This window comes from Anser anser (genome assembly GCF_964211835.1).
Source record: "Anser anser genome assembly, chromosome: 13".
Classification (NCBI taxonomy): domain Eukaryota; kingdom Metazoa; phylum Chordata; class Aves; order Anseriformes; family Anatidae; genus Anser; species Anser anser.
The window spans coordinates 17,024,701-17,051,520 of record NC_139734.1 but is presented as its reverse complement, the minus strand read 5'-3'; the positions used below and the strand labels follow the sequence as shown (position 1 = coordinate 17,051,520).

General features: G+C 64.4%; 4 protein-coding genes across 11 annotated transcripts; 2 read left to right on the top strand and 2 right to left on the bottom strand.

Annotated features, from left to right (window-relative positions):
- Window positions 1-261: 261 nt before the first annotated feature.
- SRPX2 (sushi repeat containing protein X-linked 2) lies at window positions 262-6,651 on the top strand. Its single transcript, XM_083796807.1, has 12 exons — window positions 262-401; window positions 523-667; window positions 889-998; window positions 2,902-2,988; window positions 3,089-3,280; window positions 3,419-3,595; window positions 3,948-4,074; window positions 4,187-4,308; window positions 4,426-4,605; window positions 4,751-4,884; window positions 4,956-5,077; window positions 5,360-6,651. Exons 3-12 carry the CDS (start codon window positions 929-931, stop codon window positions 5,538-5,540), a joined length of 1,392 nt encoding a protein of 463 aa, XP_083652933.1. The 5' UTR covers window positions 262-401; window positions 523-667; window positions 889-928; the 3' UTR covers window positions 5,541-6,651.
- A 148-nt stretch (window positions 6,652-6,799) lies between these two features.
- On the bottom strand, window positions 6,800-15,323 carry SYTL4 (synaptotagmin like 4). 4 transcript variants are annotated; one of them, XM_083796792.1, is made up of 17 exons: window positions 15,167-15,323; window positions 13,950-14,112; window positions 13,575-13,790; window positions 12,956-13,065; window positions 12,647-12,761; window positions 12,353-12,460; window positions 11,915-12,044; window positions 11,747-11,837; window positions 11,510-11,613; window positions 11,293-11,379; window positions 10,895-11,073; window positions 10,581-10,683; window positions 9,469-9,630; window positions 8,602-8,707; window positions 7,995-8,094; window positions 7,278-7,486; window positions 6,800-7,071 (listed from the first exon to the last, which is right to left on the bottom strand). In XM_083796792.1, exons 2-17 carry the CDS (start codon window positions 14,057-14,059, stop codon window positions 6,929-6,931), a joined length of 2,073 nt encoding a protein of 690 aa, XP_083652918.1. In that variant the 5' UTR covers window positions 14,060-14,112; window positions 15,167-15,323; the 3' UTR covers window positions 6,800-6,928. The 4 variants fall into 4 exon arrangements, with proteins under 4 accessions (XP_083652918.1, XP_083652920.1, XP_083652921.1 ...); XM_083796794.1 differs by having other exon boundaries at window positions 13,950-14,107; window positions 15,167-15,187; XM_083796795.1 differs by lacking the exon at window positions 15,167-15,323 and adding an exon at window positions 14,652-14,772.
- Window positions 15,324-15,869: 546 nt separating this feature from the next.
- TRMT12 (tRNA methyltransferase 12 homolog) lies at window positions 15,870-19,180 on the bottom strand. 3 transcript variants are annotated; one of them, XM_083796817.1, is made up of 7 exons: window positions 19,046-19,180; window positions 18,808-18,976; window positions 18,526-18,724; window positions 18,298-18,448; window positions 18,103-18,212; window positions 17,021-17,178; window positions 15,870-16,950 (listed from the first exon to the last, which is right to left on the bottom strand). In XM_083796817.1, the coding sequence occupies exons 1-7, from the start codon at window positions 19,114-19,116 to the stop codon at window positions 16,495-16,497; spliced, it is 1,314 nt and encodes a 437-aa protein (XP_083652943.1). In that variant the 5' UTR covers window positions 19,117-19,180; the 3' UTR covers window positions 15,870-16,494. The 3 variants fall into 3 exon arrangements, with proteins under 3 accessions (XP_083652943.1, XP_083652944.1, XP_083652945.1); XM_083796818.1 differs by lacking the exon at window positions 18,103-18,212 and having other exon boundaries at window positions 17,025-17,178; XM_083796819.1 differs by lacking the exons at window positions 18,103-18,212; window positions 18,298-18,448.
- Window positions 19,181-19,444: 264 nt separating this feature from the next.
- On the top strand, window positions 19,445-26,386 carry CSTF2 (cleavage stimulation factor subunit 2). 3 transcript variants are annotated; one of them, XM_083796803.1, is made up of 15 exons: window positions 19,445-19,576; window positions 19,712-19,790; window positions 20,376-20,545; window positions 20,858-20,994; window positions 21,124-21,243; window positions 21,342-21,491; window positions 21,619-21,742; window positions 22,045-22,107; window positions 23,452-23,511; window positions 24,128-24,269; window positions 24,633-24,784; window positions 25,083-25,360; window positions 25,521-25,646; window positions 25,928-26,053; window positions 26,183-26,386. In XM_083796803.1, the coding sequence occupies exons 1-14, from the start codon at window positions 19,519-19,521 to the stop codon at window positions 26,048-26,050; spliced, it is 1,782 nt and encodes a 593-aa protein (XP_083652929.1). In that variant the 5' UTR covers window positions 19,445-19,518; the 3' UTR covers window positions 26,051-26,053; window positions 26,183-26,386. The 3 variants fall into 3 exon arrangements, with proteins under 3 accessions (XP_083652929.1, XP_083652930.1, XP_083652931.1); XM_083796804.1 differs by lacking the exon at window positions 23,452-23,511; XM_083796805.1 differs by lacking the exons at window positions 23,452-23,511; window positions 24,128-24,269; window positions 24,633-24,784.
- Window positions 26,387-26,820: the final 434 nt, after the last annotated feature.

Sequence of the window (26,820 nt, the reverse complement as noted above, 5' to 3'; positions counted from 1 at the left end):
GCCCGAAGGCGGCCGCCTCCCCCTGCCCCGCCCCACGCGGGGGGGGCCCCGCCGGAGGGGCCCCGGGGCGAGGGCAGCGCTCGCAGCGCCCCCCCCCCCCCCCCCCGTGGGGCCGCCCCCGGCCCCGCTCCCCGCACGCTGCCCGCGGAGCCCTGGCGGCAGGCGGAGCAGCGGCAATCGCAGCTCGGCACGGCCGTGTTATTAATTAGCGCGCTGGCCGGCCTGGCCGCGTAATTAGCGGCTACCTGCCTCCCCCCCCCCCCCCCCGTGCCCGCTGTCCCCGCACGTCGGGGCGCGGGTGCCCGGGGGCCGCAGCCCCCCGCCCGCCGGGCTGGAAGCCAGAGCCCAGCTGGAACCGCTCGCCCGCGGGACTCGCTTCAAAGGCCGGGCTTCGCGGCGAGGTTTCCTCCTCTCTGGTTGCAGCCTCGGCTCGGCCCCGCACGAGCCAGCCCTTCCCCGGTGGAAAAAATTAAAAAAAAAAAAAAAAAAAAAGGGTCCTGATTCCTGTGGTTTTGTCCTCAGCCTCCCGTCGCCGCAGCTCCCGTTGCAGGAGTCTGGCCAGGCTGGTGGAAGCTCCGCCGCTCGCTCCCGCTCGGAAAGCGGCTCCTGGCTCTGCCGCTCGCGGAGAGGCGCCTGAAAAGCTTTGGAAGCCTTGGAGAAGCAGAAGGTGCAGCGAAAAATAGGCAGTCCCGGGATCTGTTCTTTTTGACGGTCTCATCGTCTTGGGCCTGACTCATGCCTTTTGAATGTCTGGGATAGGCAGCGGAGGGGAAAAGTGGGTTTACGCAGCAGAGGCAGCGCGGCCAAGCGGGAGCGTGAGACGGCGGTGTAGTGACAGGGCGACGGAGGGAGCCGCGTGCCGCTTCGAGCCCGTTTCCGTCTTTGCAGGGTGCCGGCAGGAGGGCTGGCCTGTCCCCCGGCCCGCTGCATGGCGCAGGAGGCGGCCCCCGTCCTGCTGGTGTTCCTCACCAGGCTGGTGTCATCCACGTGGCACGAAGGTGGGTGCCGCGGGGATCGCGGGGTGGCACCTGCACGGGGCCCCTTGCGGGGGCTTGCTGGGGTACAGCGGGCGCTGGGGCGGGTGAGGGTGGAGGTGAGGGGCCGGTGGGTGGAAGGAGAGCTGTCCTGGTACGGTGCTGCCGGGGAGAGCATCAGGGCCTGCGCCGCTGGGCCGGGGCAGGAGAGGAGAGCAGACACCGCCACGGGGCTGGGAAGCATCCAGAGATGAGCAAATAACCAGCCTCTCCATCACAACCCTGCTTGTCAGAGCTAAACTTTTCCGTTGACTCCCCGCTCCCGCCGGAGCCATCGGCGAGCAGATGTCCGCCTGGATGGAGCGCTCAGCCCCAAGCCCACCCGCGGCTGGGCAGCCGGGCCAGGGCTCTCATCCTCCCTTCCCCTTCCCCTTCCCCTCGTGGTGCTGCCAGGGGATGCCCCTGCCAGGCTGAGACCGTCCCAGGTGAGAATGAAGATGCAGCGCCTGCCCCACGAAGGGAGCATCTGCAACGCAACAGCACGTCTGCAAGGAGGGGGCAGCCCCCCACGGCAGCGGGCAGCCCCCGGGGCGGTGGGGCAGAGCCTGCGGGCCGCGCAGGAGCCCCGCTGCACATCCCCGCTGCGGGCCCCGCCGGTGCCAGCCCTGGTGCTGGGCTCCCCGGAGGCCGCCGTATTTCTTTGGCGCCAGACGGCGTGGGAAGGGCAGCAGGATAAAAGGCTTTGTGGCAAGGAGTGGGTGACTTCACAAGTCTGTGGGAAGCCGGGGGGGGAGCCGCTCTGTAGTAAGGTTCTCGTAGGAGAGGTTTGCAATAAAACTTTCCTCCACGTGACGGAGGGGCTGCTGCTGGCCTCAGCTTTCACACCCCCCACCCTTGCCAAGAGCGGGTGCGGGGGGAAGGGGAGATGGGTGCTGCCGGGGCTGGGTAAGCGCACACAGCGCAGCGCAGCAAGGGGACAGTCCCTGCCAGCCCCAGGAGCGGGACCGAAGCGGGGGGTGCGGTGGGAAGGGCTCCCCGCAGCGATGGGGGGGCGAGGAGGGGGCAGCGCTGGCGGGGGCCAGCGGAAAAGCGGCGGAAACGTGAGCTCAGTGCTGGGGAATGCCGTGGCGGCCGACGTGCCGAGGGGCCGCAGGGAAGGGCGCCAGCTCTCTCTACGTGCAGGGCTTCCTCCCCAGCCCCCCGCGCCTCCCTGCCTGCCCCCCACCGGTCGCTTCGCCGTGGGGACGTCGGGGTTGTGCGGGCCAGGGGGTCCCCGCTGGTGCGAGGCCCTCACCGGGCCGTCCTCCCCCTGCCCCTGGGGGCCAGGGGCCAGTCTCTGCAGGGGTGGCACGGGTCCAGCAGCTCCGGCCAAGCTCCTCCAGCACCGTCCCTCCAGCAGCTTCGTCCTGCCCTGGAACGCAAGCGAGGGCTGCATCTCTGCCCGGCCCTCTGCAGCGAGGTGGTGTGCTTCTCCTCCCCTGCTCTGCTGGTACAGGCAGGAGAGAGGTTTTATTCCTTCCCCCTGGGCCAGAGCCGGTTGTACCCACGGCACAGCGGCAGGGAGAGTTCGGTAGGATCGGCTGGAGGATGGCTTCCCGGCAGGGAAAGGCCAGGGGTTTCTGCCAGCCCGTTTTAGGCCAGCACCCATTTCCTGCAGTAACCGCGTCTGCCCTTGTGGCTGTTTAGTCTGCGGGCTGGTGCCAGCGTGCACCACGTCCCTGGGGACGGGGCTCATTGTCTGCCCTGCTTAACCCTTCCTAGCGTTGCCAGACCCAGCAGGGCACTGGGACAACAGGGCAAAGTCTCACTGGAGGTGAGATTTCCCTCTGGGGACTTGAGGGACAGTTTGGGACTGGATTGTGCTGCTGCACAGGGAGGCAGCATCACCTGGGTCGCACGGCCCCCTCATCTCTCTCCTCCTCGCCAGGGTCCGGCTACTACACCGCTGAGAGCCACACCAATGAAGTGTACGTGGAAGAAGCCCCCCCTGAGCCTGCCCTCGACTACCGCCGAGGTAACGGCACCCCAGGCCTGTTCCTCAGTTCCCCGCGGGGAAACCGAGGCACAGCGCAGCCGAGTGCCTCCCTTACCTCCCTTTACCCCCCCCCCCCCAGTGCCCCAGTGGTGCGCCACGCTGAACATCCACCGCGGAGAGGCGACCTGCTACTCGCCCCAGGGGGGCTCCTACCGCAGCAGCCTGGGGACGCGCTGCGAGCTGAGCTGCGCCCGCGGCTACCGGCTGGTGGGGCGCAGCGCCGTGCAGTGCCTGCCCAGCCGCCGCTGGTCCGGGATGGCGTACTGCCGACGTGAGTACGCCCCGCTGATCCGGCTCGCCGGCCTCCCCGTGGGCATCGCCAGCCCTGGGGCAGCCAGCCCCGGGCGCTCTGCCCGCTGGCACGGCCAGCCCAGCCGCTTCCCTCCCCTCTTTGTTCTGTCTGGCCCAGAGATCCGATGCCACGTGCTGCCGGCGGTGCTGCGGGGCTCGTACGTGTGCTCGGCTGGAGTGCAGATGGATTCCCGCTGCGACTACACCTGCCTGCCCGGCTACCAGCTGGAGGGCGACCGGAGCCGCACGTGCATGGAGGACGGGCGCTGGAGCGGGAGCGAGCCGATCTGTGTAGGTAAATTCTCACCCTGCCGTCCTCCCAGCCTGTCGGCCAGCCCGATGCCGCTGGGGCACGCACCCCCATGGGCAGGGCTGCCCGCCGTCCCCTCTGTGCCTGCAGGCGTCACCCCCAGTGCCTGACCCAGGTGCTGTTAGCCTCAGAGCTCAGGCTGGTGCAGGGCGCATCGCTCCAGGACTGGGGCCAAGCCCGGGCACTCAGTGCTGGCGTTACACCAGGCTTTGCTTGCTCCAGGTGCCCAGGCTGTGCTCAGCAGCTGTGGGGTTGCTGGGCGCCCAGTGCCCTGCTCTTGTAGCAGAGCCCCGACACCCACAGGTTCCCCAAGCTTATTCCTCCTTCCTGTGGGCAGATGTCGAACCTCCCAAGATCCGCTGCCCGGACTCCCGTGAACGGATAGCAGAGCCAGGCAAGCTGACTGCCACGGTGTACTGGGACCCACCGCGCGTGAAGGACTCCGCCGACGGTGTCATCAAGAGGTGAGCACGGAGGCGCTGCTGGCATCTCCAGCCAAGGCTGGGGGCTGCACTGGGTGACATCTGAACGTCCCTCCTGGGGCCCTGACCGAGAAACCCATCCTGCTGGCTGCAGGGTGATGCTGCGGGGCCCAGAACCTGGCTCAGAGTTCCCTGAAGGAGAGCACGTGATCCGCTACACCACCTACGACCAGGCGTACAACCGAGCCAGCTGCAAGTTCAGGATCCGTGTCCAAGGTGAAGAGGGCTCCCTTGGGCTGCAGGCTCTCTCCTCCTGGCCCTGCACCCCGGGGCCGTGTCCTACACCCCTAGCCTGCTCGGCCGCCTGATCTCACCTGGCCTCCTCCTTCGCAGTGAGACGCTGCCCTGTGCTGAAGCCTCCGCAGCACGGCTACCTGTCCTGCACGTCTGACGGCAACAACTACGGCGCCACGTGCGAGTACCTGTGCGACGGGGGCTACGAGCGCCAGGGCACCTCCCTGCGGGTCTGCCAGTCCACCCAGCAATGGACAGGCTCCCAGCCCCTTTGTGCACGTAAGTGGCGAGGGGCAGGCGAGGACCTGCTTGCAGAGATGCCCAGCGCTCAGGGGCAACGCTGCCCAGCAGAGAGAAGGCGTGGGGAAGAGAGGGTGCAGAATGGCATTTCTCCTTGTGCTCATGCGCTCGCTTCGTGCCCCAGCCATGCAGATCAACACAGCTGTGAACTCGGCAGCCAGCCTGCTGGATCAGTTCTACGAGAAACGCCGGCTCCTTGTCATCTCAGCCCCCGACTCCGCTAACCGCTACTACAAGATGCAGATCTCCATGCTGCAGGTGAGGCCTCGCGCCGCCCCCTTCTCGTGCCCCACCAGCACCCTCTCACCACCTCCCCTTCTCCTCTGCAGCAAGCCACGTGTGGGCTGGACCTGCGGCACGTCACCATCATTGAGCTGGTGGGGCAGCCCCCGCACGAAGTGGGGCGCATCCGGGAGCACCAGCTGTCCGTTGGCATCATGGAGGAGCTCAGGTACCACGGGACGGGGCAGGCTGGCTGCAGGGTACGTGGCCCTTCTGGCAGGAGCAGCTGGAGGGGTTTGTCCTGGACAGCCGGGGCAGGTGCCTCCAGGAGAACAGGGGGATAAGGGGAGCCCGACCACCAAGGTGCCAGGAGGGACTGGTACCTCTCAGCCCTCAGGAGGTAGAAGCCACCACCCTCAGGAGGGCCTGACCATGGCTGGGTGGGATAGGAAGGCTCAGCCCCAAAGCAGGGGCCCCAGTCCTAACCACCAGCTCCCCTCTGCACCCCCAGGCAGTTCCTGCACCTCACCCGCTCCCACTTCAACATGGTGCTGCTGGACAAAGCGGGCACCGATCGTGAGCGCTACATCTTGCCCGTCAGCCCAGACGAGATCTTCGACTTCATCGACACCTACCTGCTGAGCGAGCAGGAGGCAGCCCAGCGGGCACAGGGCGGGGACCCCTGCGATTGAGGCAGCGCCGGGGAGACCCCTGCCACCCCCCTCAGAGGACGGACACCTTCCTTTCTGCTTTTCTAGTCGCCCACTGTAGAGGAGGACCGGGATGCCAAGGACTTTCAGGGGGAAGGGAGCCACTCTCAGGCTGCTCTGGCACTGAGAGGTGAGCAGGGACAAAATGGGACAGGGGCCACGTGCTAGCAGCATGCCCACTGCGCAGCAGCCAGGAGCCCCATCTGGCTGCAGGGCAGGGTGGCTCAGCCCCAGGCAGGACCACACCGGGAGAGGCTGGAGTGCCTCTGTTCAAACTCCAGGGCAGGAGGGGAAAGGGAACCCAGCGGGAGGACAGACTGCAGACAAGTGAGTGCCCCAAATCCTAGGAAGGCTGCCAGAGCAGAGGAGGGAGGGGAGGGAAGAACGTGCAGGGCGACGTTACAAATGCCTCTATTGCAGCAGCTTCACCCTCATCGTGGCCGTCCTCACCTCATACCCAACTTAAACTTGCTCCCTCCCTGCCTGGGCTCAGTCCTGCTGGCCAGGCACTGATGCCAGGCTCCTGCCAGAACCATCAGAAAGCCTTTATTAGAAGCAAATGGCCCCATGCTCAGCAGACGGTAGCAGACATCCAGTGCGCAGAGTACCCCAGAGGCTCGCGATCTGCACCCTACCACTTGCTTCCCCTTCCACCCAGCACTGTGGCACCCTTCCTGGGAACTGTTTTGGCAGTAGAATATTAACTTGAAATTAATAAATTTGTATAAAAAAATATCAGTTTTGGTAGAAAGAGTATTACAGAGAGGCACGGGGAAACTTATCCTTCATACTGGGGGCAGCTGCCCCGTCCCTGCAAGCTAAGCCGTGCTGTGCTGCCCCACATCCCCACGACCCTTCCCCATGCACAGCCCCACGCTGCAGCCCCCAGCTCAGCCCCACGCACACCAGCTCGCCCTGCACGTCTTGTCCAGCATGGCCCCACAGCTAGGGCTTGAGCTGGGCTGTTCGCTACACCCTAGTGCCAGCACCTTCCTTGGGGAGGAGGGTGGAGGAGACAAAGAGGGAGCAGATTGTGAAACAGAGAGGGTGGGAGGAGGAAAAGAAGAAAAAGAAAAAAGAAACCCAACCGCTCAAAGTGGTTTCAAAGCACTGTGCCTGGGGGGAAAGAAGGGAGGGCCCACAAGGACTCCAGTTCAGCCTTAAATGTGGTCCAAAGCTTACGACAAATGCAAAAACCCTTTAAGAGAAGCTAGGCCAAGAAGACTTTCTGCCCAAGCCTGTTTAGAGAAGGTCATGTTTATTAAAATACAGGCAAAAAATAATTAAGTTTGGCACCCCTGTTTGGCTGTGCTGCAGCTCCAGCGCGGCTGTGCCAGCCCCAGGGTGAGGCCTGGTGCCTGTGCCGCTGCCTACGGCCTCAGCTTGGCCATGGTGGAACGGAGCTGGAGCGTGCCCTCCGCCCACGAGCCTGGGTACTGGCGCATCTTCTGCCACAGGTTCAGCTCCTCGCCCGTGGAGTCCATCCAGTCCACAGCCTGCCCGTTGCTCATGCCTTGGAGAAAGGAGACGGGCAGAAGTTACAGACAGCCCCCGCACAGGAGCGGCTTTCCCTGCAGCAGAGGCAGCCCCAGGCAAAAGCGCTGGTCCTACAGCTGTGAGAGGCTGCGTGGGGGCTCTCCCACCACGACAGCAGCCTTCCTTGCCCCCACACCTCTCTGCAGATTGCAGCTCCTCCCCGGCAGCCCCGGAGCTCCTCACCATTGCCCACACCCAGGCGGACGCCTCCAAGGAAGTCGTTGCTGGACAGAGGCTCCCGGTCCCAGACAGTCAGCTCCAGGCAGATGTGCTGCAGGTCCTCGGGGTTGATGCCGTTGTAGACAAAGGTGTGGTTGTAGTGAGGGTTCAGGGTCTTCTTTACCACAGGCGTCTTCCTCTTGGAGGCCTTGTTTTTATGTGGCAGGAGGTAGCTGGGGGAAGCAGCCCCGGTGGAGTTAGCAACACACATGCAGCCACCTCCACAGGTAGCCCAAGTCACAGCTGCCTGGCTGCTTGGTGACCTCCGGGAAGACAATCTGATGGCAGCTTTTGGAGGAGCCAGGCCTGGCACGTGGCCCTGCTAGCCTGGGAAAAGGGCCAAGCCTGCAGGAAGAGCACAAGCACCTCCCCAGCTCAGGGGACCCCTCTGCGCAGCCTCCAGCCATGACAAACAGGCCCCGGGCCTCACAGACCCTGAGCAGCGCTTCTCAGCTGGCCCAAACCCAGGGACGTGTTTGTTACTGAAAACTCATCTCTAGTAAGAGATGGGCAGACAGCGACTTTCATTTACAAACGCAGCCAGCACAGGGCAGTTAATGAAGAGGCACTTCCCTCCCCTGGATTTCCACACCAGCTCCAGGAAGTGTCAGGGGAGGCAGCCAGGGAGGGCAGTGCTTTCACCCATCTGCCACAGCCTCCCGATCCAGCACCCACACTCACCCCTTCACAAAGCTGTCTGATGTCCCCCCAGATTTGGCAGCTGTGAGGTTCTTGGCTTCTTTGATCCAGACCTGGAGCTCACCACCTTCCCCTGTTTTGCCTGGAAAAACAAACAAACAAACAAACAAAAAAAAAAAACAGCAGAGCAAGATTTAACCAATTTTCACCACTGCTTCCTCCCCCCCCACACCAAAAGGTCCTGCAGAAGGGCCTTCAGCTCAGAGGCAGGTACAGATCCCAGGGTGGTAACTCCTCCTGCCTCCTCCCTTGCTGGCCCTGACTGCCAAGGCAAATAGCTCCATGTGGGACCCAGCAGTCCAGCCTGGACCAGGGACCAGCACTGGTGACAGTGGTCCAGTCTCAGGAAAGCACTGGAGCTGCTCAGCCAGCCTGAGGGCAGCCAGGTCTGCGGTGACCCGGAGCAGCCAGCAGCTCACAGGCATTTCAGACACCTCAGGTTGCACAACCCAACAAATCCACCCAGCTTGCTCGGTCACAAGCAGTTCCCACAGGACTGCAAGGTATCTGGAGATGGGAATTTCCAGCACGTTGTAGAGGGCAGTGAATGGCCCCCATTACACGAAGATGGCGGAGCTCCAGCACTCACCCTTTCTGCCACTCCCAGCCCCGGGGTGCTTGGAAGATGGGATGTACTTCATGGAGACAACCAGCTCGCCCTTGTACTGGTGGAGGCCAGCAGCATCTGCCCCGGTCTGCAAAGAGGCAATGACCGGGTTACCACAGCACTGTGAAGAAGCCAAAGCGGACACAGCAACAGCCTGGTCTGCGCACAGCAGCTACCAGCTCTTGGCCAAAAGGGCTGGTTTCTTCTGGAGATGGCTTAGCTGGCACAAATGCCTGCAGGCCCTCTCCAGCAGTCACCAGCTCAGGCTCAGAGACCAGCTCCTTTGGGATTACTCTGCCTTAACCGCATCCCTTAGGAAACCCCGTTTAGCTCAGCAGCCACAAGCCGCTTGAGGCCCAGCGATGCAAAGGGCTGAGTCTGCATCGGGAGCTCATCAAGAGATCCAGGCTCCTGAATAAGTCCAACAGCAAAAGCATCTGCTGTTGCCATCCAGCTGCACAACATCCTCTCACTGCGCTGTTCTGCAGCCCACAACAGGATGCCGAGCCCGATTTCCCCCATTTGTTTCCCTGAAGTTGGCTCCCGTTCTTCCTTACTGGGGCAGGGAGACAGGAAGAGCTGCAGTCTTGGAGCAATCAAGCAAACAGAATGAAAATACCTGACCGGGCAGAGAGACATCTGACTGCGTTACATGGGATATACTGAGGAAAAGTGAAGCCAGGCTTAAGCCTAGAGCTGCCTTTTTCACTCTGACAGCGCTGCTATCTGACCTGGGGTCTTTGTTTTGGCACAAGCCTTTCAGTAGCTCGACCAAGACCCCTGCACCCCTCTGCCCACTCAGGGCCATCCTCGCACGCAGGAACGACGCACGAGGGCTGCGGCAGGTACCTTGCCGTGCAGGGGCAGAAACTCCTCCAGGTGCCTGTCGAAGTTCCAGGAGTCCATGGGGATCTCCACCTCCCCCAGGAATGTGTTCCGGCCAAAGCGATCGTGGTGCCAGACCGAGAACTGCAGCGTCCTTGCCAGCAGGAGGGACTTGTTAATCTCGTACTGGGAAGAGAGGCGGCAAAGAGACAGGTGAGCCGGCGGCAGCCCCCAGACTGTGCTGAGCTCCCCCAGAACAGAGGGGGGGAAAGCCCGCTGAAGGCCCCAGGCGCAGGGCAGCAGTGCCAGCGTGCAGGTGGGCTGACCTCGGAGCACATCCAGGGCTCGTGGCACCCGGCCACCCCACTCCTTCCCACCGCAGGGGAAGCCCTGCCAGCCCACCGAGCCTCAGGTGGTCAGAGCACAAGACCTCAGCAAACCTGGGGCTGCGGCGAGCTGAGCCACAAGCGCCTGGAAACCAAGCCATGCTTTCCAGCTCCCACTTCCCTCCTGTCGGGACGCACCGCCTCCTTCCAGCAGGGGACGGAGACCAGCCCTTCCCACCACCCTGTGCCAGCCGCGGTGGGGACCGGGAGCGTAAAGGGCAGCGCTGAGTGCTTCTGCTGCTGGGGCCAGAACTGCCTTATCTCTGCCTCTGCAGCCGTGCTGCCCTCCGGCTTGCACAGCCAGGCCGCCGTGCCCTGGGGGTAAGGAGCCTTCTCCAAGGGAAAGCCACGTCCATGGATAAGCACCCCCTGCCCTGGGGGACGACACAGCAGCCAGGAACGCTGGCTGTGAAGGACACACACACTCGCATCTTCAGATGTGCCTCCACAGCACCCAAGGACGAGACACCACAGTGATATTACAGCAGTGACCCAGCCTGGAAATGTGTTTTTTTTTTTCCAGCTTTCAGGGCACAACATCTGCATGTAGCACACCCCCCACCAAGCCTCCACGCCAGGGTTTGGAGCCCACTCCCTCAGGGCTCCCGTTTTGCCAGGGAGGGGAAAGCAGAACCACGGCAGGGGAGAACCCCTTGTTGCGGTGCTGTTCAAGCAGCATCCCCAGGGGCTGAGCGCCTGCCTGGCCCCCAGCGGAGGGGAGCTGGCTGCCCCCAGCCCATCCCCGCTCACCTTCAGCAGCTCATTGTACAGGGGGTTCACGGTGTTGCGTTTGATGGTCGTCTTGCGCTTCCCTTGCCGGGATTTGTCAGGCAGGAGGTAGGTCTTCACGTACCTGTGGGGAGAAGCGGGTGGAGTTCATCACCCCCGAGCCCCCGAGGACAGCCCAGGCCTCCCACCTCTCCAAGAACCCCCGCTTACAGCTCCCACCTCCTGTGGGCACCCCACGCCCTGCTGAGCACCACCAGCAGAGCCGCTGGTCCGCGCAGCGCCACCAGCCCGTCCCTCCCCAGCTCGCCGCCACCATTTCCCCCCCCAGCACTCACGGGTTGGAGCGCTTCTTCGCCTCGTCCCCGTAGGCCAGCTGGCGACACTCCTTGACGTGGATGAACAAGGTCTGTGTTTTCAGCTCGTAGCTCAGGGAGAAGGAGATGCCCCCGGTGACCGTGATGTTCCCGAAGTCGCCGGCCTCGCTGTAGATGCTGACCATGCTCCCCAGCGTGCTCTGGAAGGCACGGCTGGCCTGAGCCGGGCAGCCTCACTATCCCATTTGCCCTCAGCAAGGCTGTTCTTGGTAGCTCTGCCACACAGCCCCTCTCCTAGCCCAAGACCAGCCCTTCCTGGCTGGGGACGGTCACTAAGTGCCCCACTAACACGCAGGCTCCCTGGGAAACAGCTGGGAGCTCCTCCATTTTACAGAGCGCAGCCAAGCCGCGGGACTCACCGAGGAGGTGCCGCTGCGCATGCTGCCCCGGGCCACCCTCTGGCGATGGATCTCCACCAGGTTATCGATGTCCTCCTCCTCCTCATCCTGCAAGGAGAGAGAGAGACCGTCTGCGTGGGGAGCGGCGGGGAGGCACGGGCACGCGAGCGGTGCAGCCAGCTCCACCCCACAGCCAGCTTCACTCCCCAGCCAGCACCAGCACCGCCGAGGGTCTCACCAGCTCCGTGGTGAGGCCGGGGACCGACTTGCTCCTGTCTCCCAGGGTGCTGCCCTCACCCACGAGGTCTTCTGGGCGCAGGTCGATCACCGACTTGGTGTAGTCTGCACGGGAGATGGGGAGGCAAGACAAGGAGGCTGCAGGATTAGCAGAGTCCTGCGGCTCCGTCACCGCGAGGAACTGCCCAGGCCTCCTGCACCCGCGCCAAAGCCTCCCCGGGCTCCACACGGCTCTCACCCGCCGGCCTCACCACCCTCCGGGGGTTCTTCTTGAATAAGGCTTCATGCTCAGCCGCCAACACGCTACTTCGGCTTCCCACGGGAGCCTCCTAGGAGGGAGAAGCCCAGTGCAGAGCAGGGCAGAGGGGGCGCCGCAGGGCTCCCAGCCCTGAGCCCCGGCACTCACCCGACCGTTGGAGGCAGAGAGCACGCTTCTGGAGGGGAGAGGGAGAGTCAGGCTGGCCACCGCGGGTCCTGCTGGTGCAGCAACCTGTTTTCCCTCTTTGACAGCGGCAGCTTTCTCCAGAGAGTTTCTCCTGCAGAGGACACAGAAAAGGTCTGTCTCGGGCCGGCACATCAGCCAAAAGAAGCATGGCCAGGAAACCAAGTTTTGGCTGGGAACTGCTCTCGCCACAAGCTCCGAAGAGCTGCATGAACAAGCCTGGAACAGCGCAGGGAGCAGAGGACCTGTCTGCCCAGTGCGAGGTTTCGGGCTGGCAAGAAGAGCCAGCATCTCCCTCCCCAGGCCGAGGCAGCGAGCAGACAAAGGCAGCCTTCAGATGAAGGTCCTCGTTCTCTGCCAGGCCAGCACTGCTACAGACAACCTGTCCCAGCCTGCCCTCACCTGCCCCCAGCGGCACCAGGACCAGGTCTGTAGCCATCCAGGCTCATGTTTTCCATGGACTCTGTGTCACTCTTGCCATCGCGAGGGTCTGAGGCATCAGGAAACAAACTGCAGACAAACGAAACCACAGGCACATCCCGTTTGGCGAGGAAGCTGGCCTGAGAGAGACCTTCTGCGCCGTGACCAGAGCAGGGTGGCAGCTTCTCTCGTCCCCACAGCTGTCCCCCCCGCACCCGGATGGGCTATCGGTGACCCCTCCCCAAACACAGGGTCCTCAGAACAGCTCCTCCTCACCTGTGTGCCTTCCGGGGCTCCTGGGGGCTCTTCTGCCGGGATGCAGAGATGTTCTTGGGATCGCCAAGCTGTGCTTTCTGGAGGAGGGTTTGTCCCACGGTCTCCCTCTTGCTGGCTGAAAGCAGAGAGGACTCAGGAGGGGCTCGCTCCCCAGCACAGAAGCCCACAGCCTCGAAGAGAGGGCCTTCCTGGCCAACCCCGAGCTGGGCACAGGCCAAGGAGAGCTGGAGCGTCCTGGAGGGACAGGCTGGGGAAGAAGGCATCGCTCCGACACCTGGTGGCACAGCACCGCCTCACCGGTGGCCCTACCTGCAGACTTGTGCCGCAGAGACAGCCGCACAATGTCACTGCCCAGCCTGTTGGCGAAGCGGTTGACCCTCTGGTCGTAGAACCAGTCCCCTGTTGTCTTCTTCAGCTCCCTGCAGGGCAGAGGGGCAGTGAGGGGCCGTTCCCTCCGTCCCACCGCACCCTTCAAATGCCCACGGTGCTGGGAACCAGCCAAGAGGAGCACACCCAGCGGGAGGCTGAGCAGAGACCGTGCCCATGATGGGCCAGCTGCACCATCAGAAAACACGGAGTGAGAGGGGGGTCCCGTATGGCAGGTGAGGCAAGGGAGAGAGAGAAAACTGGGCTGCCTGAAACACAGGCTGGAGTCACACAAAGGGGGGAAAGGAGCAGGGTAGGCGCAAAGGAGACCCAAGAGCAGGGCACAGCCCAGTTCTCGATGGCCCAACCACGGTTGCCCACTTTGAGCAGCCTGGGGAAGCTACAACACAGACAGCTGCCCTGTGGTGGAGAAGACCAGGCTGAGAGCCCAGGGCTGGACTAGGGAGGGTGGCCAAGGGGCATCAAGTTGGGGCAACCGGGCAGAGGAAGGGAACAGAGCAGCATGCAGAAGGTCCATGCCGACCGGTCCCTGGGTACTCACGCCTCCTTGGTGCAGACTTTGCAGCGCCAGGAGCTGTTGGGGCCATAGGAACGGCAGTCCCGGCACACCAAGTGGTTGCAGCCCCGGCAGGTGTTGGCCTTGGGGCTGATGCGGCCCAGGCTCTGCTGGCAGCGGGCACACGTCCGCTCGCTGTAGCGCTGGCTGCTCCGCTTGGCCCCCTTGCGCCGGATCTCCAGCAGCTCATTCTTCAGGCGCCTGCTCCGACCCAAAGACCAGGAGAGTCAGAACCGCAGGCAGACCCCGAGACCGGCACAAAGCTCCCAGCCAGCCCCACCGCGCCAGTCCTCGCCCCTCCAGCCACCCCCCGCGTGAACCAGGGGAGACCGCACCCCGCCTGCCCAGACACATCCGCACCTGATTCTCCTCTCCTCTGCTTTACGGAGCTCCTCATCGCGCTGCAGGACCTGCAGGATCAACTCCTTCTCGGCATCCGACAGGAAGGACAGGTCCACGGCCTCCGACATCACCCGGCCCAGAAATCGCTCGCCCTTGCCAGAAGGAGCTGGATGCGTCTGTGCTGGGAGCAAGCAAAGCGCACCACGGGGTCACACCCCAACCCCACGTGGCACGGGCAGGACTCGCTGCCGTCCCCGGGTTGGAGGCCATCCCCAGCCCCGACCCTCGCACCGTGGGGTCCCCAAGCCAGCTGACACCTCCAGCCCACGTCACCCTGCTGCTTGACCACGCAGCCTTCCCCGGGCACGGCTCTCGGGCCTGCCTCCGGCTCGCCCCCCATCAGCTCAGCCGGCCCCCCGTGATCGCCACCCGCACCCAGCGCCCCGCCACAAGGCTGGGGAGGACGGAGCGCGGCGGCCGTGACCCGCACCCCACGCGCAAGGGGAGCAGCGGCGTGAAAAGCAACGAGCAGAGCAGCCGGGGCGGGGGAGCGCGGGGACGGGAGCCGCAGCGGCGGGACCCCTCCCGGAGCCCCGCACCCCGACCCCGAGGCCGGGCGAGCCCCGGGCGGGCAGCGCAGCTCAGCGCAGAGCCCGGGCGCGGTTCGCAGCCCGTCTGCAGGGCCGGGCCGTGCCGTGCCGCCCGCTGCTCCCAGCTCACCGCCCAGCGCCGCCGGCCCCCGCTCGCAGGGCAGAACGAGTTCCGCGGGTCTGCGGCGCGGAGCCGGCACGGCGGGGCCCGGGGACGGCCGGCGGGGCCCGAGGGCGGCCGGCGGGGCCCCGGGACGGCCGGCGGGGCCCGGGGACGGCCGGCGGGGCCCCTCGCTGCGGGAAGTCCCCGCTCCAGCCGCGGCCGGGGGGGGGCTTCCTGTGCCCGGCGCCGCCCGGGCCGGGAGGCAGCGAAGGGGTGGGGGGGCTCCCGCGGCCCGGACCACCCCCCCCCCCCCAAGCCCAGGGCTTCCAGCAGGAGAGCGAAAGCCAAGCTTGAGATTCAGGGGATGGCTACAAGGGAAAGCGGGGCGGGGGGCTGCTCCCAGCGGTGTGCCGGCAGCCCCCCGGGCACGGCGCTGCCGCCCCCCGGGAAAGCCCCTACCCGTCACCCGCCCGCTCTCCCGGGGGCTGCGACCCCCCCCCGGCCCGGCCCCCCCCCTCGCCCACCCCGCGGCCCCCCGGTACCTGCGGCGGGTCCCGGCGGCGGGGGCGGCCCCAACCTCCCCAGGGGCTCGGCGCCCGCCGCACCTGCGCGGCCCCGCCCGGCCCGGCCCGGCCCGGCCCCAGGGGGCGGCCCCCGGCCGCCCGCCCCTCGCCCCGCCGGGCTTCCCCCGGCCGCGGCCGCCCGCCCGCAGCCCTCGGCCCCGGGACGCGCGGTGCGGGGGCTGCGCTCCTCCTCCGGCGGCCCCGGCCCCGGCCCCGGCCCCGGACGCGGCCGTGCCCGAAGCTCCGGCAGGGCTGGGCAGAGCCGCTCGCTTCGCCCCGGTGTTTGCAGGCGTGCCTGCTCGCGGCCCCGTGGGAGAGGCAGCTCCTCCCCAAGAGCACACACACACACACACACACACACCGCCATAAAGCCGCCCGGCACCGCTGCCCCGGCTGGGCTCCGGGGGAGCTGGGCGAGGACCGGGGGGGGGGGAGCGGCTGGAAGGGGTCCCGGCCCCCCGCCTCCCCTCGCTCCGGCACGGGGCCGCACGGCAACGGCTGCTCCGGCAGGCGGCCAGCGGGGCCACCGTCGCTCCCGGGCCCACTGGTGTAACTGGGAGGGGATGGGGCACGGCCAGGAGCGGGGCTGGGTCTGCGGGGACAGGGCTCCTCGCCGTGCGCCACGGCAGGGCCCCCCGCTTGCACCCGTGTTTGTAGTTTAACCGGACGCCAGCTAGAGATGCGGGAAACGTTTTTATTTCTGAAAAAAAAAAAAAAAAAGTAAGAAGAAACTGAAACGAACAGACTTGTTTTCAGTAAAAAAAAAAGCATGCTGGTAAAGACAAGAATAGAGTCTGTACCTGACGCACTGAAACAAAGCCCAGCATGAGTGCTGAGGTTTATTTGGTCCTGCAGCTCTCTTCCTCGTGAAAATGGGGCTGAAAGTGCCAGCATGTGTCCAAAGCAGAAGGTACAGGTGCCAGCGTGATGCTCCTGCACTAAGCAGCAGCAGGCAGAGCTAGGGTAGGACTCGGGGTGCACTCAGCCCCATCCTCGGCCGTGACACAGCTCCTGTGCAGCTCCTGCCTAACGCAGCTTGCGCGGGGCACGGACGGCAGGGACCCAGCTCGCTGCTGGGCAGTGCTGCCACCTTGGAACGAGGGATGTAAAACACAGGCTGGCAGAATGAGACCTCTGTCAGAGGTTCTCCGAGCAGAAACCTGCCCCAGCTCAGAGCTGTGGAAGAAACCGTCCCCGGTGTTGCTTGTCCTGAGCTGGCACTCGGCAGACAACCATCACATCTCCTTGCCGCCAACGCTGCCACCCGTTTCGCATGACCTTGAGCCACGCCAAGGCCCCACAGCCTGCTACGCAGGCAGTGCTGGACGGCACTCAAGGTCCAGCACGATGTGATGCACGTGTGGTGCGTAGGATTTCACTGCCTCAATGTGCAGGATGCTGGTCCGCCACGGCTGCCCGTGCAGCTCTTCCAGCAGCCCCCGTATCCGTGCCGCAGTGGCCTCAGCCCACCTCTGCCACTCTGGCCTGACCCTGGCTGCTGGCATCTCCTTCCCACTGCCTTCCGTCTCCTCAGGGCTCTGCAACTCCTGTTCTCCAGAGCTGCTGTCCTCCGGAGGTCTCTGCTCATTGCTTGGAACTGCTGGCTGCAGGCAGGGCGGTGTGGGGAGAGCCTCCACGTTGTGGTGGATGTGGAGAACCCCTCCTGTGCCCTTCTTCAGGACGCGGCAGGCCACAGGCCAGCCCTCCTCAGAACTGGGGATCAGCCCCAGGTTCACCCGGTCAGCTACGTCCTGCAGCCGCAGCTGGGAAGAGAAGAGTGGTGAGCAGGGACCGCGTAGGGGAAGGACGCCGTGTGCAGGGGGTGCTGCTCACCTGCCTGTTGTCCCCGTGGTGGATGTGGCAGCGGTCCTGCACGCCGTTCAGTGCCAGGTTCCTCCGCAGGGCCTCCACGGCATGGTGGTTCCACTCGCAGGCGTGGGCGAAGGCAGCCGCTGCGTGAACCAGGTAGGGCAGTGTGAAATAGCCGATCCCTGGGGGCAGAAGAGGTGGCAGCAGCAGTGGGCATGGTGCAGGTATCTCCTGAGGTCTGCACTCCTCCCCGGAGGCAGGTCAGGATGCGGATTACTGCCCCGGCTCTATGCAGCTGCTTTTTGGGTTGGAACAAACCTAGACACTGGGGAAATGCCCGCAAAATGGAATTTTGTTTCTCCCTCACCCTTGTAAAAGCAAAATTCATCTTGAAAAATGTTTACAGAGAAACTTATTTTATGTTCAATCTTTACCCATTGGTTCAAGACCTACACTGTCCTGCTCTGCTTCCAGCCTATGCAAAAAGTGTCAAGACTAACATTTATTTTAATTAATCAAGAGCAGTTTTGTGAGCACCACATCCTTTCTCTGTGAGACAGACTGGAAACACTAACTTCCCTAAGTACAAAACAGCTCTTCACACGCACAGAAGCCTGACACAACGTCCCCAGTCACCTTACAGCACAGGAACGGTCATACCACCTGCACACTTCAGTTAGCACCGGCCTGTCATAGAAGCACATCACACTCAATATAGTGAGGGCATCAATGGGAGCTTTTCAGAAACAACATCCAGGTTCAGAAAGAGGGCAAATCTTCTCCCTGGATTCAAACGGTTCCTCTGACCAGCACTAACTACACAGCAGCACTCTGCGGAGCCTGAGCACAAGGTCAGCTGAAGTGTCCAAAGGCAACAGGGACACAGGAGGGACCACAGTGCCAGGTCACCCAAGGGCTTCCAGATGGGGCGGGAGCTCTAAGCCAGATCCTGGAGAATTTTTCCAATCCAGGTCATTTTTCAATCCAGAATTAGTGACGGTTCACCTCCATCTGGATGCTATCGATACCTGCATCACCGCTCTCTGCCTGCTCTCCTCTGCAAGCCTGCCCTGCCAAACCTCTCTGCTGTCCCCGAGGGCTGGTACCTGCATAGAGATCCACCAGGACCTCCCCTGCGCACGGCAGCGAGGCCACCCGCAGCTTCTCCGTGATATTGCCCGGGGAGAACATGCACTTGGTCACGTCGAACGTATACCTACGGGGACACCGCCAGCCTGGTGAGAGCAGCCCCTTCCCCAAGCTGATGCCACAGCCGTGCCCTGCAGCACGCTCCTGCCTACCTGATGCCGTTGTCCACGTGCTCCACCCAGCCGTCCTGGCCCAGCAGCAGGGTGACGCTAGGGGACCGCATCCCGCCTGGCAGCACCCGTCCTCGCCTGGCCAGGCGCTGGGCACCCAGAGCTGAGGCAACCGTCTCCCAGAGTGCTGAGCCTGCAACACAGCCGTGCTGGGAGAGGCCAGGCAGCTCTGCGAGCGGCAGCCACGTGAGCAAGCTTTGCTCCCCTTACCCAGCTTCGTCCACAGCGCAGCGCTGAAGCTGTCCTCGCTCAGCAAGACCAGGTCTCCGTGCCGCTGCCACGAGCGGGGCACGTCACGCTCCAGCTCCTCCGACCAGCTCTCTCCCAAGCCCAGCACCATCCTCCGCAGCTCGCTGCGCAGCTTCTGGGCAGGCGTCCGCACGCTGGCCGCCTTGGAGGGGATGGGGCTCTGCGGGTGGGACACGGCAAGAGAGGCTGCCACACGGGTCCTTTGCTGCCACCGGCCCGAGCCCATGCCCGAGCAGTACCCACCGGGATCCGGAGCAGCCTGCAGGGCAGCCCCAGGGGCCCGCTCTCCTGCAGCGCCCGCAGCCGCTGCTCCGCCAGCTTCGCCTCCAGCACCGGCAGGGCCACGCTGCCCCCCGGCACCTTCTGCAGCCGGTATCGCGCATCCAGGAGCTGCTCCTCTTCCAAATACCGCCTGCAAGGCCGAGGCCACCTCAGGCGCTTCTTCCCCGTGGCCACCCCCAGCCACCCCTCGCGGGCTCACCTCAGCCGCTGGGCGAAGCGCGGCTCCGTGGCCAGCGCGAGGACGGTGCCACCTCGCTCCCCTGCGGCCATCCCGCTCGGGACGACGGGACGTTGGGGCGCTGCACCTGAAGGACGAAGGGATGCTGATGGCCAACGGGAACGTGGTGCCCGCGTGAGGGGCGCGGGGGCGTCGAGCTCGTAAGGGGCTGTGGCTGGGTGGGCACGGGGGGCCCGGGGGAACGGGGAGGGCCCGGCACAAAGCGGGGCACTGGGGCCTCAGGGCCGGTGCCCAGCACCTCGCGGCCGGCTGCTCCGGGAAGGGCCCCCCTGAGGCCGCCGCCGCCCGCCCAGCTGCCCCCCGGCCGCCCCGCCCCGAGCTCCCAGGCCGCGCCGTGGCGGGGCTCCGTTTCCCCCCGGAGCTCCCGGCCGGAGCACGGCGCCGCCGCCACCTTGAGGCCGGGCGGAAGCGGGGGGCGGCGCCGTGCGGGCGGCATGGCGGGGCTGGCGGTGCGGGACCCGGCCGTGGACCGCTCCCTGCGCTCCGTTTTCGGTGAGTGGGGGGACGAGGGGGAGCGGGGGGCGGCGGCGGGTCTCGGCCCGGCGGCTGCCCGGGGAGCCGCTCCCCGCGGCGGGGGGGGGGGGCCGGGGCCGCGCCCGGGCTGAGCGCCGCGTCTGTCCTCCGCAGTGGGCAACATCCCGTACGAGGCCACCGAGGAGCAGCTGAAGGACATCTTCTCCGAGGTCGGGCCCGTGGTCAGCTTCAGGTGAGGTTCGGGGGGGTGGGGGGGGACGCGCGGTGCCCGGGCACGGCACCGGGAGCGTGGCGGTGCGGCTCCCGCGGCCTGCCCCTCGGCCTCCTTGCGGGTGAAGCGCCGGGGCCCGGCCGCGCTCCGTAGGGCCGGGGGCGCGGAGCAGCAGCAGCAGCAGCGTACGGGGGGGCTTTGCAGGGATGCTGCCCTCGCTGGGCGCCGGCCTTCACAAAGCTCCGACCGAAGGGCTTGGGAGCACCCGGGAGCCCTCCAGGAGCAGCCGGGGCAGCCCCATGCCTCGGGGAGCTGCTGTCAGGGGGTGGGAGGTGTGCCCCGGGAAGCGCAGCGCTCAGGCTGGTGGCCTTGCTGGGCGCTGAAGCTCTGGGAACACCGGAGCACCCACCGGCCTGGGCCCAGGAGGCCATTTGGCTCCGGCTGAGGGCCTGCTGTCACACGCCTTGGCCTGTCCCGGGCACCTTCGCTCTGCTCCCGGTGCTCCTACTTGGCCTGTCCCGCCAGCCCGCTCCCAGGCGATGGGGAGCACTGCTCTGTGCCTGCGCCACCCTTAGCGGCGACGATTCTCTCCTCCTCACCGCGCAGGTTGGTGTATGACAGGGAGACGGGAAAGCCGAAGGGATATGGCTTCTGTGAGTACCAGGACCAGGAGACGGCCCTCAGTGCCATGCGGAACCTGAACGGGCGAGAGTTCAGCGGGAGGGCCCTGCGTGTTGACAACGCAGCCAGCGAGAAGAACAAGGAGGAGCTGAAGAGTGAGTCTGAATCTGGTAGCGGAGAAAACTGATGGTGCGCTGGCCCCGGCCTTTTCGGTGATACAGCGCGTACCTGTTCCGTGAGTCTGCTGAAGGGGAGACCTGGTGGAGCTGACGTGCTCCAAGCAACATAGCGAGCAGCTTCGCCAGAGGGGTGCCGGGGCTGAGCTGTGTTTTCTGTCTCCCACATGTTCTGCCTGTTTTTGCTGCCTCCTCTTAATGGCATGGCACTTCCCTTCTGGGGAGCAGATTGTTAAAGATAGCTCATGTGGCTGTATGAGGTCACAGCTTCTATTCCAAACGGTGTTGCAGGCTTGGGCACGGGTGCACCCATCATAGAGTCACCCTATGGGGACCCCGTCAATCCTGAAGATGCCCCTGAGTCCATCAGCCGAGCAGTTGCCAGCCTGCCACCGGAGCAGATGTTTGAGCTGATGAAGCAGATGAAGGTGAGTGAAGAGGAGGGCTGTGCTCCCTGCTTTCTGCCTGAGCTCAGCACCTTCTATCACAGCTGCCCGTGCCCTCGCGACCCATGTCATGCCGGGTCAGAGCTGTGATCTGTGTGTGTGTATTCTCAGTTGTGCGTCCAGAACAGCCCCCAGGAAGCCAGGAACATGCTGCTGCAGAACCCCCAGCTGGCTTACGCCCTGCTGCAGGCCCAGGTGGTAATGAGGATCGTCGACCCGGAGATCGCACTGGTTTGTCCCTTGCTGCCTCTTCTGGGGCCAGTAGGATATTGGTGGCAGCCTGTTGCAGGGGGTGGAAGAGAACTCCTTTCTCCTCCTTCTGCTCCTAGAAAATCTTGCATCGCCAGACCAGTGTTCCTCCTCTGATCCCAGGCAACCAGCAGCCAGTGCCAGGACCTGGGCCAGGACCGGGACCGGGGCCAGGGCCAAATGCCCAGCTGAACCCACAGAACACCCCATCGTCCCAGCCCCAGCCCATCGTAAGAGCCTCTGAGATGCACTTACCGTGCTGCAAGTGACAGGCATTGCCAGCGCTGGCTTTCCCAGCTGGGCTGCGTGTGCCTGGGTGACAGGGCTTTGCTGAGGGCTGGTTTCTCTCCCGGGCAGGGTGGCATGCACGTAAACGGCGCTCCCCCTCTGATGCAGCCGCCTATGCAGGGAGGAGTGCCGGCACCGGGACAGATGGCAGCCGCTGTGCAGGGCCCTGGCCCTGGCCCCATGGCTCCAGGAGGTGAGTGCGTGGTGTTTGGCTGAATGGTGTCAGGGCTGCCCCGGGCAGGCGGGTCCTGCAGACAGCCCCCCTGTACCTTCCCGTGGGAGCACTTGTCCTCCCGTGCTGTGGACTGTGGTTGTGGCCGCTGCCAGCAGCGGGTCAGAAAGTTGGCTTATCTCCGTGGGGAACCAACAGCAAGAAAATAAGCTTCCGGATGCTACCCCAGGATCTGGGAGGGGGTAGGTATTTGGGGCCAAAGAAATTGGTTGGCTGTGCAGGGACAGCCAGGGAGGGATCTGACCTGTCCGTTTCCCCCTCAGGTGGGCTGCAGCCGCAGGTTGGGATGCCGGGAGGAGGCCCCGTGCCCTTGGAGCGCGGACAAGGTAAAACAGAGGTGAAGTTATTGCTGGGTGTCATGTGAGCCTCGCTCCAGCGGGGGCCCAGGCTACAGGTACTGAGCAGCGCTGCACCAGGAGAGCCCCTGCCTGCAGCCTTGTTGTCTGGAGGTGGGGCAGCTCCTGTAGCACTGGGCCACGTCTGGGTTTGTTCGCTTAGGCACGAGGCTGTGGTAGCAGCTCTCCTGCTTCCAGGGCTCCAGCCCGTGCACCAGTTTGTTCCCAGCTTGTTCTGCCCTGTGTTGTGCAGACATGTCCTGGAAACCAGGAGAGCTGCCAGTCCCCACAGAGCCCCAGAGGGCGGGATGTGCCCGTGGTTTCTGTCTCTCTTTGAGCCCGCATCTGTCCCTGTGCTTGTGCAGGCAGGCAGAGCTTGCTCTTCTCCAGTCCCTGTCCTTCTTCGCTGCCTGGGTGCTGGGAAGCAGCTGTGCTGCCGCGGTGTCTGCCCGTGTCTCCCTGTGCTCTCTGTGCCGTGCCCAGCAGAGGGAGCTGAGTCTTTGCTTTTGCTTGTGATAGTGAGCGCAAGGCTTGGCAGGGAATTACGCAGCAAGCAGTTGCTTGGCCCTTCCTCCCTCCCTCTGCAGGCACGGTCTGCGCGGCCTAGCCCTGGAGCCGGATTCCTTTCCGTTCAGCAAATTGCGTGGCTGCCCCATCGAGCCATGTGCCGAGGGTAGCGCAAACAAGGCAAGGCGTTCCTGTTCTTCCAGTAGTAAGGCATGCAGGGAGCTAACACCTCTCCCCTAGATTTGTATCTTAGGCCTTGTTTCAGGAAGGTGGCAAACCTGTTCCGAGATCCTGCAGCCTTGGATATCCTAAGGGCAGCTGACTGTCGTTTTTCTCGGGGTGGGCACCATCTTCCTGAGAGCGGGCCCGCGATTCTTGGCAGTTTTGCTGATACCCAGAAGGTTTTGAAGAGCGGGCAGAAAGCCGGTGCTGGGGAGCGCCGCGGGGAGCTGCGGGCAGGAGCTGACTCACTGCGCCGTGGGGCGCAGCGTGGCCCTGCGGCACGCTGATCTCTCTTGGCAGGGCGCTTCGCTCTCCTGCCCCGCGTGCTCGCGTGGTGAGCGAGGGAAAGCCGTGCCCGGTGCGGCACGCTGCCGAGCTGGCTGCCGTGCCTGCGGTGAGAGAGGTGGCGTTAGTGGGAGAGGCTGCTACAGCCAGGTGGGCAGCAGGCAGCATCTTCTCCATAGGCGTCCTGGGGGACGCCAGGGAGCGGAGGTGATTCAGCAGGCCCCCGCGGGCTGCGGCAGCGCTGTCCCCAAGGCTGAGCGCATGCGTGCATACACTATTTACGTGTCTGCTCTTCTCCCTCTTTTCCTGCTGCTTGCCCAGGGAACCTTCAGCTTTCGCCCGTGGGACCTGCCAGGCCTGCGTCTATCGAACGCGTTCAAGGTATCCCGGCACCTGCCAGCTCCCCGCTGTCATGGAGCTCGTTACGGGGTGTGCAGAGAGCAGCTGTCACCCCGCTGCGCTGAGGGCCGGGGACTGGCATACCGTTCTGTGTGGTCTGGCAGAGTTAGGAGGAGGCAGGGTCTTCTCCAGGGGCAGGAGGAGAGAACGCACTAGTGCTGTGCACAGAGGGTCAGCAGTGGAAAAGAGAGCCTGCTTGGAGAAGGTCTTCACCTAGGATCCAGCCCCCTTTGACACCTTACTGCCAGGAGCCTTCCAGGTCTTGCTTTGCTCCTGGCCCCACATCAGCACGGCGTTGACGCCCGCACTCTTAGGGAGCACCGCGGGGGCGCCCACACTCGGTTTGGCCACCTGGTGTTGTAAGGAGCCCGAGGCAGAACCAGAGAGGGAAAGAGAGGGATGAAACGAGCACCCAGGGAAAGGGGCTTCGGTGCGCCTTGTGCGAGGGGCTGCTCCCCCGGCAGTGCGCACAGCACATCTGCCCGTGCCGGGGAGCAGGGAGGCTGTCCGCATCCCAGCCCCGAGGGTGCTGGGGGACAGTCTGAGCAGAGCGCTGGTTGCGCAGATCCTCACAAGTTCTTGTGTGTCTTCCTGGCAGTGCCCATGCCAGACCCGAGGGCCCCTATGCAGCGTGGACCTCTACCTGCTAGTGGCCCGCCGCCGCGAGGCCTTTTGGGAGATGCCCCGAATGACCCTCGCGGAGGGACGCTGCTCTCAGTCACTGGAGAAGTGGAGCCCAGGTGAGGGGAGAGGGAAGGAGAAGAGCCCTTCGCACTGCCCCCTGCCCAAGGGTGACCTCTTGCTGAGGACAGGGATGGCATGAGCCTTCCGGGAGTCACAGCTGCCCGGTCGGAGGCCTGTGTGCTGCTGACCGCAGGGGCCAGCCCCCTTTCCCCGGGGACGGGGCATGCCCAGGGTGATGCCGGCAGCCCTGTGACCTGGGACTGACAGCGCTCGTCCCTGTGCCAGCCTCGCCCTCCTCCCCTGCGGCCGGCTTCGGGAGCAATCCGGCGCTCTGCCCAGACCGTGCCAAGCCCGTGTCTGATTCACACTCTCGCTTTTTCTCTTCCTCCTGCTTCGCTCTCCTCATCTCTCTGCGCCAGAGGTTACCTTGGGCCGCCCCACCAAGGAGCCCCTATGCACCACATGCCGGGCCATGACAGCCGTGGCCCCCCCCATGAGATGAGGGGGGGACCCATGGGAGAACCCCGACCACTGATGGGAGAGCCGCGGGGGCCCTTGATGGATGCTCGAGGTGAGAGAGGGGGCATGAAATAATGGGGGGCTGAAAGCAAACAGACGAGGGGTCAGAGTGGAGCCCGCTGCCTCAACACAAGACACAGGAAGGGAATTCGGGCAGTGAAATGGCCCCAAGGCAAGGAGGAACAGTCCCACAGAGCGAGGGACTTCCTCCAGGCACGTCTCCTTTGTCCCCGGCCCCGCATCTTCCTGGCATTTGCGAAACCCCCCGGCAAAGGAGGCAGTGGGCTCACTCCCACCCCACTCCCCCAGCGCTGCTCCCTTCTACAGCTTGCCTCGTCTTTCCTCTGCAGTTGGAAGGGATCCGCGAGGGCTGGAGCCGCGAGGATTGGAGCCACGAGGGCTGGAGCCCCGCGTGATGGAGGCTCGAGGCCTGGAGGCCCGAGGCCTGGAGCCGCGGGTCCTGGAGCCTCGAGTGCTGGAAGCCAGGGCCATGGAGGCCAGGGTCATGGAGCCCCGTGGCCTGGAGCCTCGAGGGCCTGGTCCCAACCCACGTGGCCCGATGCCTGGTGGGATACAGGGTCCTGGACCGCTTAACATGGGAGCCAGTGGCCCACAGGGGCCCCGCCAGGTACTGCAACACCTCTGCTTGGCTGATGGGGCACCCACAGCGTCTCACGGGTCGGGGCTGGCTGTGCGGGCATCTGTCTGATCGTTTCCTCTGTGTTCTTGTAGTTGTTTAGCTGAGTCCAGAGACCCCTGAGTCCTTATCCTTCCTCTTGTGCCCACAGGTTCCTAACATGGCAGGGGCAGGCATGCAAGGAGGAGGCATTCCTGGAGCAGGGGTCCAGGGAGCTGGTCAGCCCGGAGGCTTTAGTCCTGGACAGAGCCAGGTCACCCCCCAGGATCATGAGAAGGTGCGTGGGCAGATGGGAAGGGATGAGACACTGGGGACAGCACTTTGTGCGCGCCTTACCGCATCAGAGGACAGCCATGCCTCAGGGAGTTTGTGCTCCAGAGGTGCCGATGCTGCCACGTTTGGAGCAGGTGGTTATTTTACCCTGCTCTGCTCAGAGCCTGGGCAGCTTGCAGCTCCTGCTGCAGAGGAAACTCTGTCCTTCCGGCATCCACCTCCTGGCCGTGGTAACCCATAGCTGCTGAGGCAGAGAGCATCTCTGATTCTCCTTTCTCCCTGCAGGCAGCCCTGATCATGCAGGTTCTGCAGCTGACGGCAGACCAGATCGCCATGCTGCCCCCAGAGCAGCGGCAGAGCATCCTTATTCTGAAGGAGCAAATCCAGAAATCCACGGGGGCACCCTGACAGGTGACGTCCTTAGCCCTGCCGCAGCCTGTGCCTGCTCTCCTCCAGTGACTCAGGGAGCTGCTCAGTACGGGGCTGCCCTGCCTCTCCCCTCTGTGCAAGGGCTCACGCCCGTCCCTCTCCTCCTTGCAGGCCTGGCAGGTGCGTGGTGGAGATGCCGTCTGCCTGGACGTGGAAGGTGCTCCATGGCAGCTGCTTCCTGTTGTCGTCTAAGTTGATGCCGCGTTTTCGGAGACATTCCTCCTTGCTACCCAGCGTTTCCCCTCCCGTTCGTCCCTTTTTCTGTGTGTATATTTTATGATGTTTGAAATAAAGCGGGAGGAGGGTTTGAGTAAAGCCGTGTCTCAGGCTGCCTTGTATGGTCATGGAGGCAAGGGGAGGAGTGCTGGGAACAATCTGGCCTGGCTCCAGGCTAGTCCAAACCACTCTTTTCCCAGCAATAGGGCCAGAAATACCCTTGGGATTTCCTATATGTTCACTAGGAATATGGTAGAAAGCATCCTGGGTTGGTGGACTGAGCAGGGGCAGCGTGTGGTGGGAGGCGCTTGCACAGCAGCCTGCAGGAAGCCGAAATTGTCACCTGGGGAGGCTGATGGGAGACCAGGCGTGGGCAGCAAGTGCTGGAGCCGAATTCCCTCTGCCTTCCTGAGGGCTTCTTGCATGCGTTGCAGCAAAGGTACTGGCATTTTGTGTTGCCCTGCTGGAAGATGACTCTTGCCATCGAACCAGGCAAGCAGACTGCAGCGAGGAGGTGTCTGGCTGATGAAGGC

What these genes read in the sequence shown, in the direction of transcription:
- SRPX2 (XM_083796807.1), top strand. Translation starts at nt 929, where the DNA reads ATGGCGCAGGAGGCGGCCCCCGTCCTGCTGGTGTTCCTCACCAGGCTG. An exon ending in GTCATCCACGTGGCACGAAG is followed by an intron (nt 999 to 2,901) that starts GTGGGTGCCGCG and finishes CCTCCTCGCCAG; the next exon opens with GGTCCGGCTACTACACCGCT. An exon ending in CGGGATGGCGTACTGCCGAC is followed by an intron (nt 3,281 to 3,418) that starts GTGAGTACGCCC and finishes TGTCTGGCCCAG; the next exon opens with AGATCCGATGCCACGTGCTG.
- SYTL4 (XM_083796792.1), bottom strand. Translation starts at nt 14,059, where the DNA reads ATGTCGGAGGCCGTGGACCTGTCCTTCCTGTCGGATGCCGAGAAGGAG. An exon ending in GAGCCCCGGAAGGCACACAG is followed by an intron (nt 12,461 to 12,646) that starts GTGAGGAGGAGC and finishes GTTTGTCTGCAG; the next exon opens with TTTGTTTCCTGATGCCTCAG. An exon ending in GAGGGTGGTGAGGCCGGCGG is followed by an intron (nt 11,614 to 11,746) that starts GTGAGAGCCGTG and finishes TCTCCCGTGCAG; the next exon opens with ACTACACCAAGTCGGTGATC.
- TRMT12 (XM_083796817.1), bottom strand. Translation starts at nt 19,116, where the DNA reads ATGGCCGCAGGGGAGCGAGGTGGCACCGTCCTCGCGCTGGCCACGGAG. An exon ending in TGCGCTGTGGACGAAGCTGG is followed by an intron (nt 18,449 to 18,525) that starts GTAAGGGGAGCA and finishes GCTGTGTTGCAG; the next exon opens with GCTCAGCACTCTGGGAGACG. An exon ending in ACCACGGGGACAACAGGCAG is followed by an intron (nt 16,951 to 17,020) that starts GTGAGCAGCACC and finishes TTCTCTTCCCAG; the next exon opens with CTGCGGCTGCAGGACGTAGC.
- CSTF2 (XM_083796803.1), top strand. Translation starts at nt 19,519, where the DNA reads ATGGCGGGGCTGGCGGTGCGGGACCCGGCCGTGGACCGCTCCCTGCGC. An exon ending in GTCTATCGAACGCGTTCAAG is followed by an intron (nt 23,512 to 24,127) that starts GTATCCCGGCAC and finishes TCTTCCTGGCAG; the next exon opens with TGCCCATGCCAGACCCGAGG. An exon ending in GCCCACAGGGGCCCCGCCAG is followed by an intron (nt 25,361 to 25,520) that starts GTACTGCAACAC and finishes TTGTGCCCACAG; the next exon opens with GTTCCTAACATGGCAGGGGC.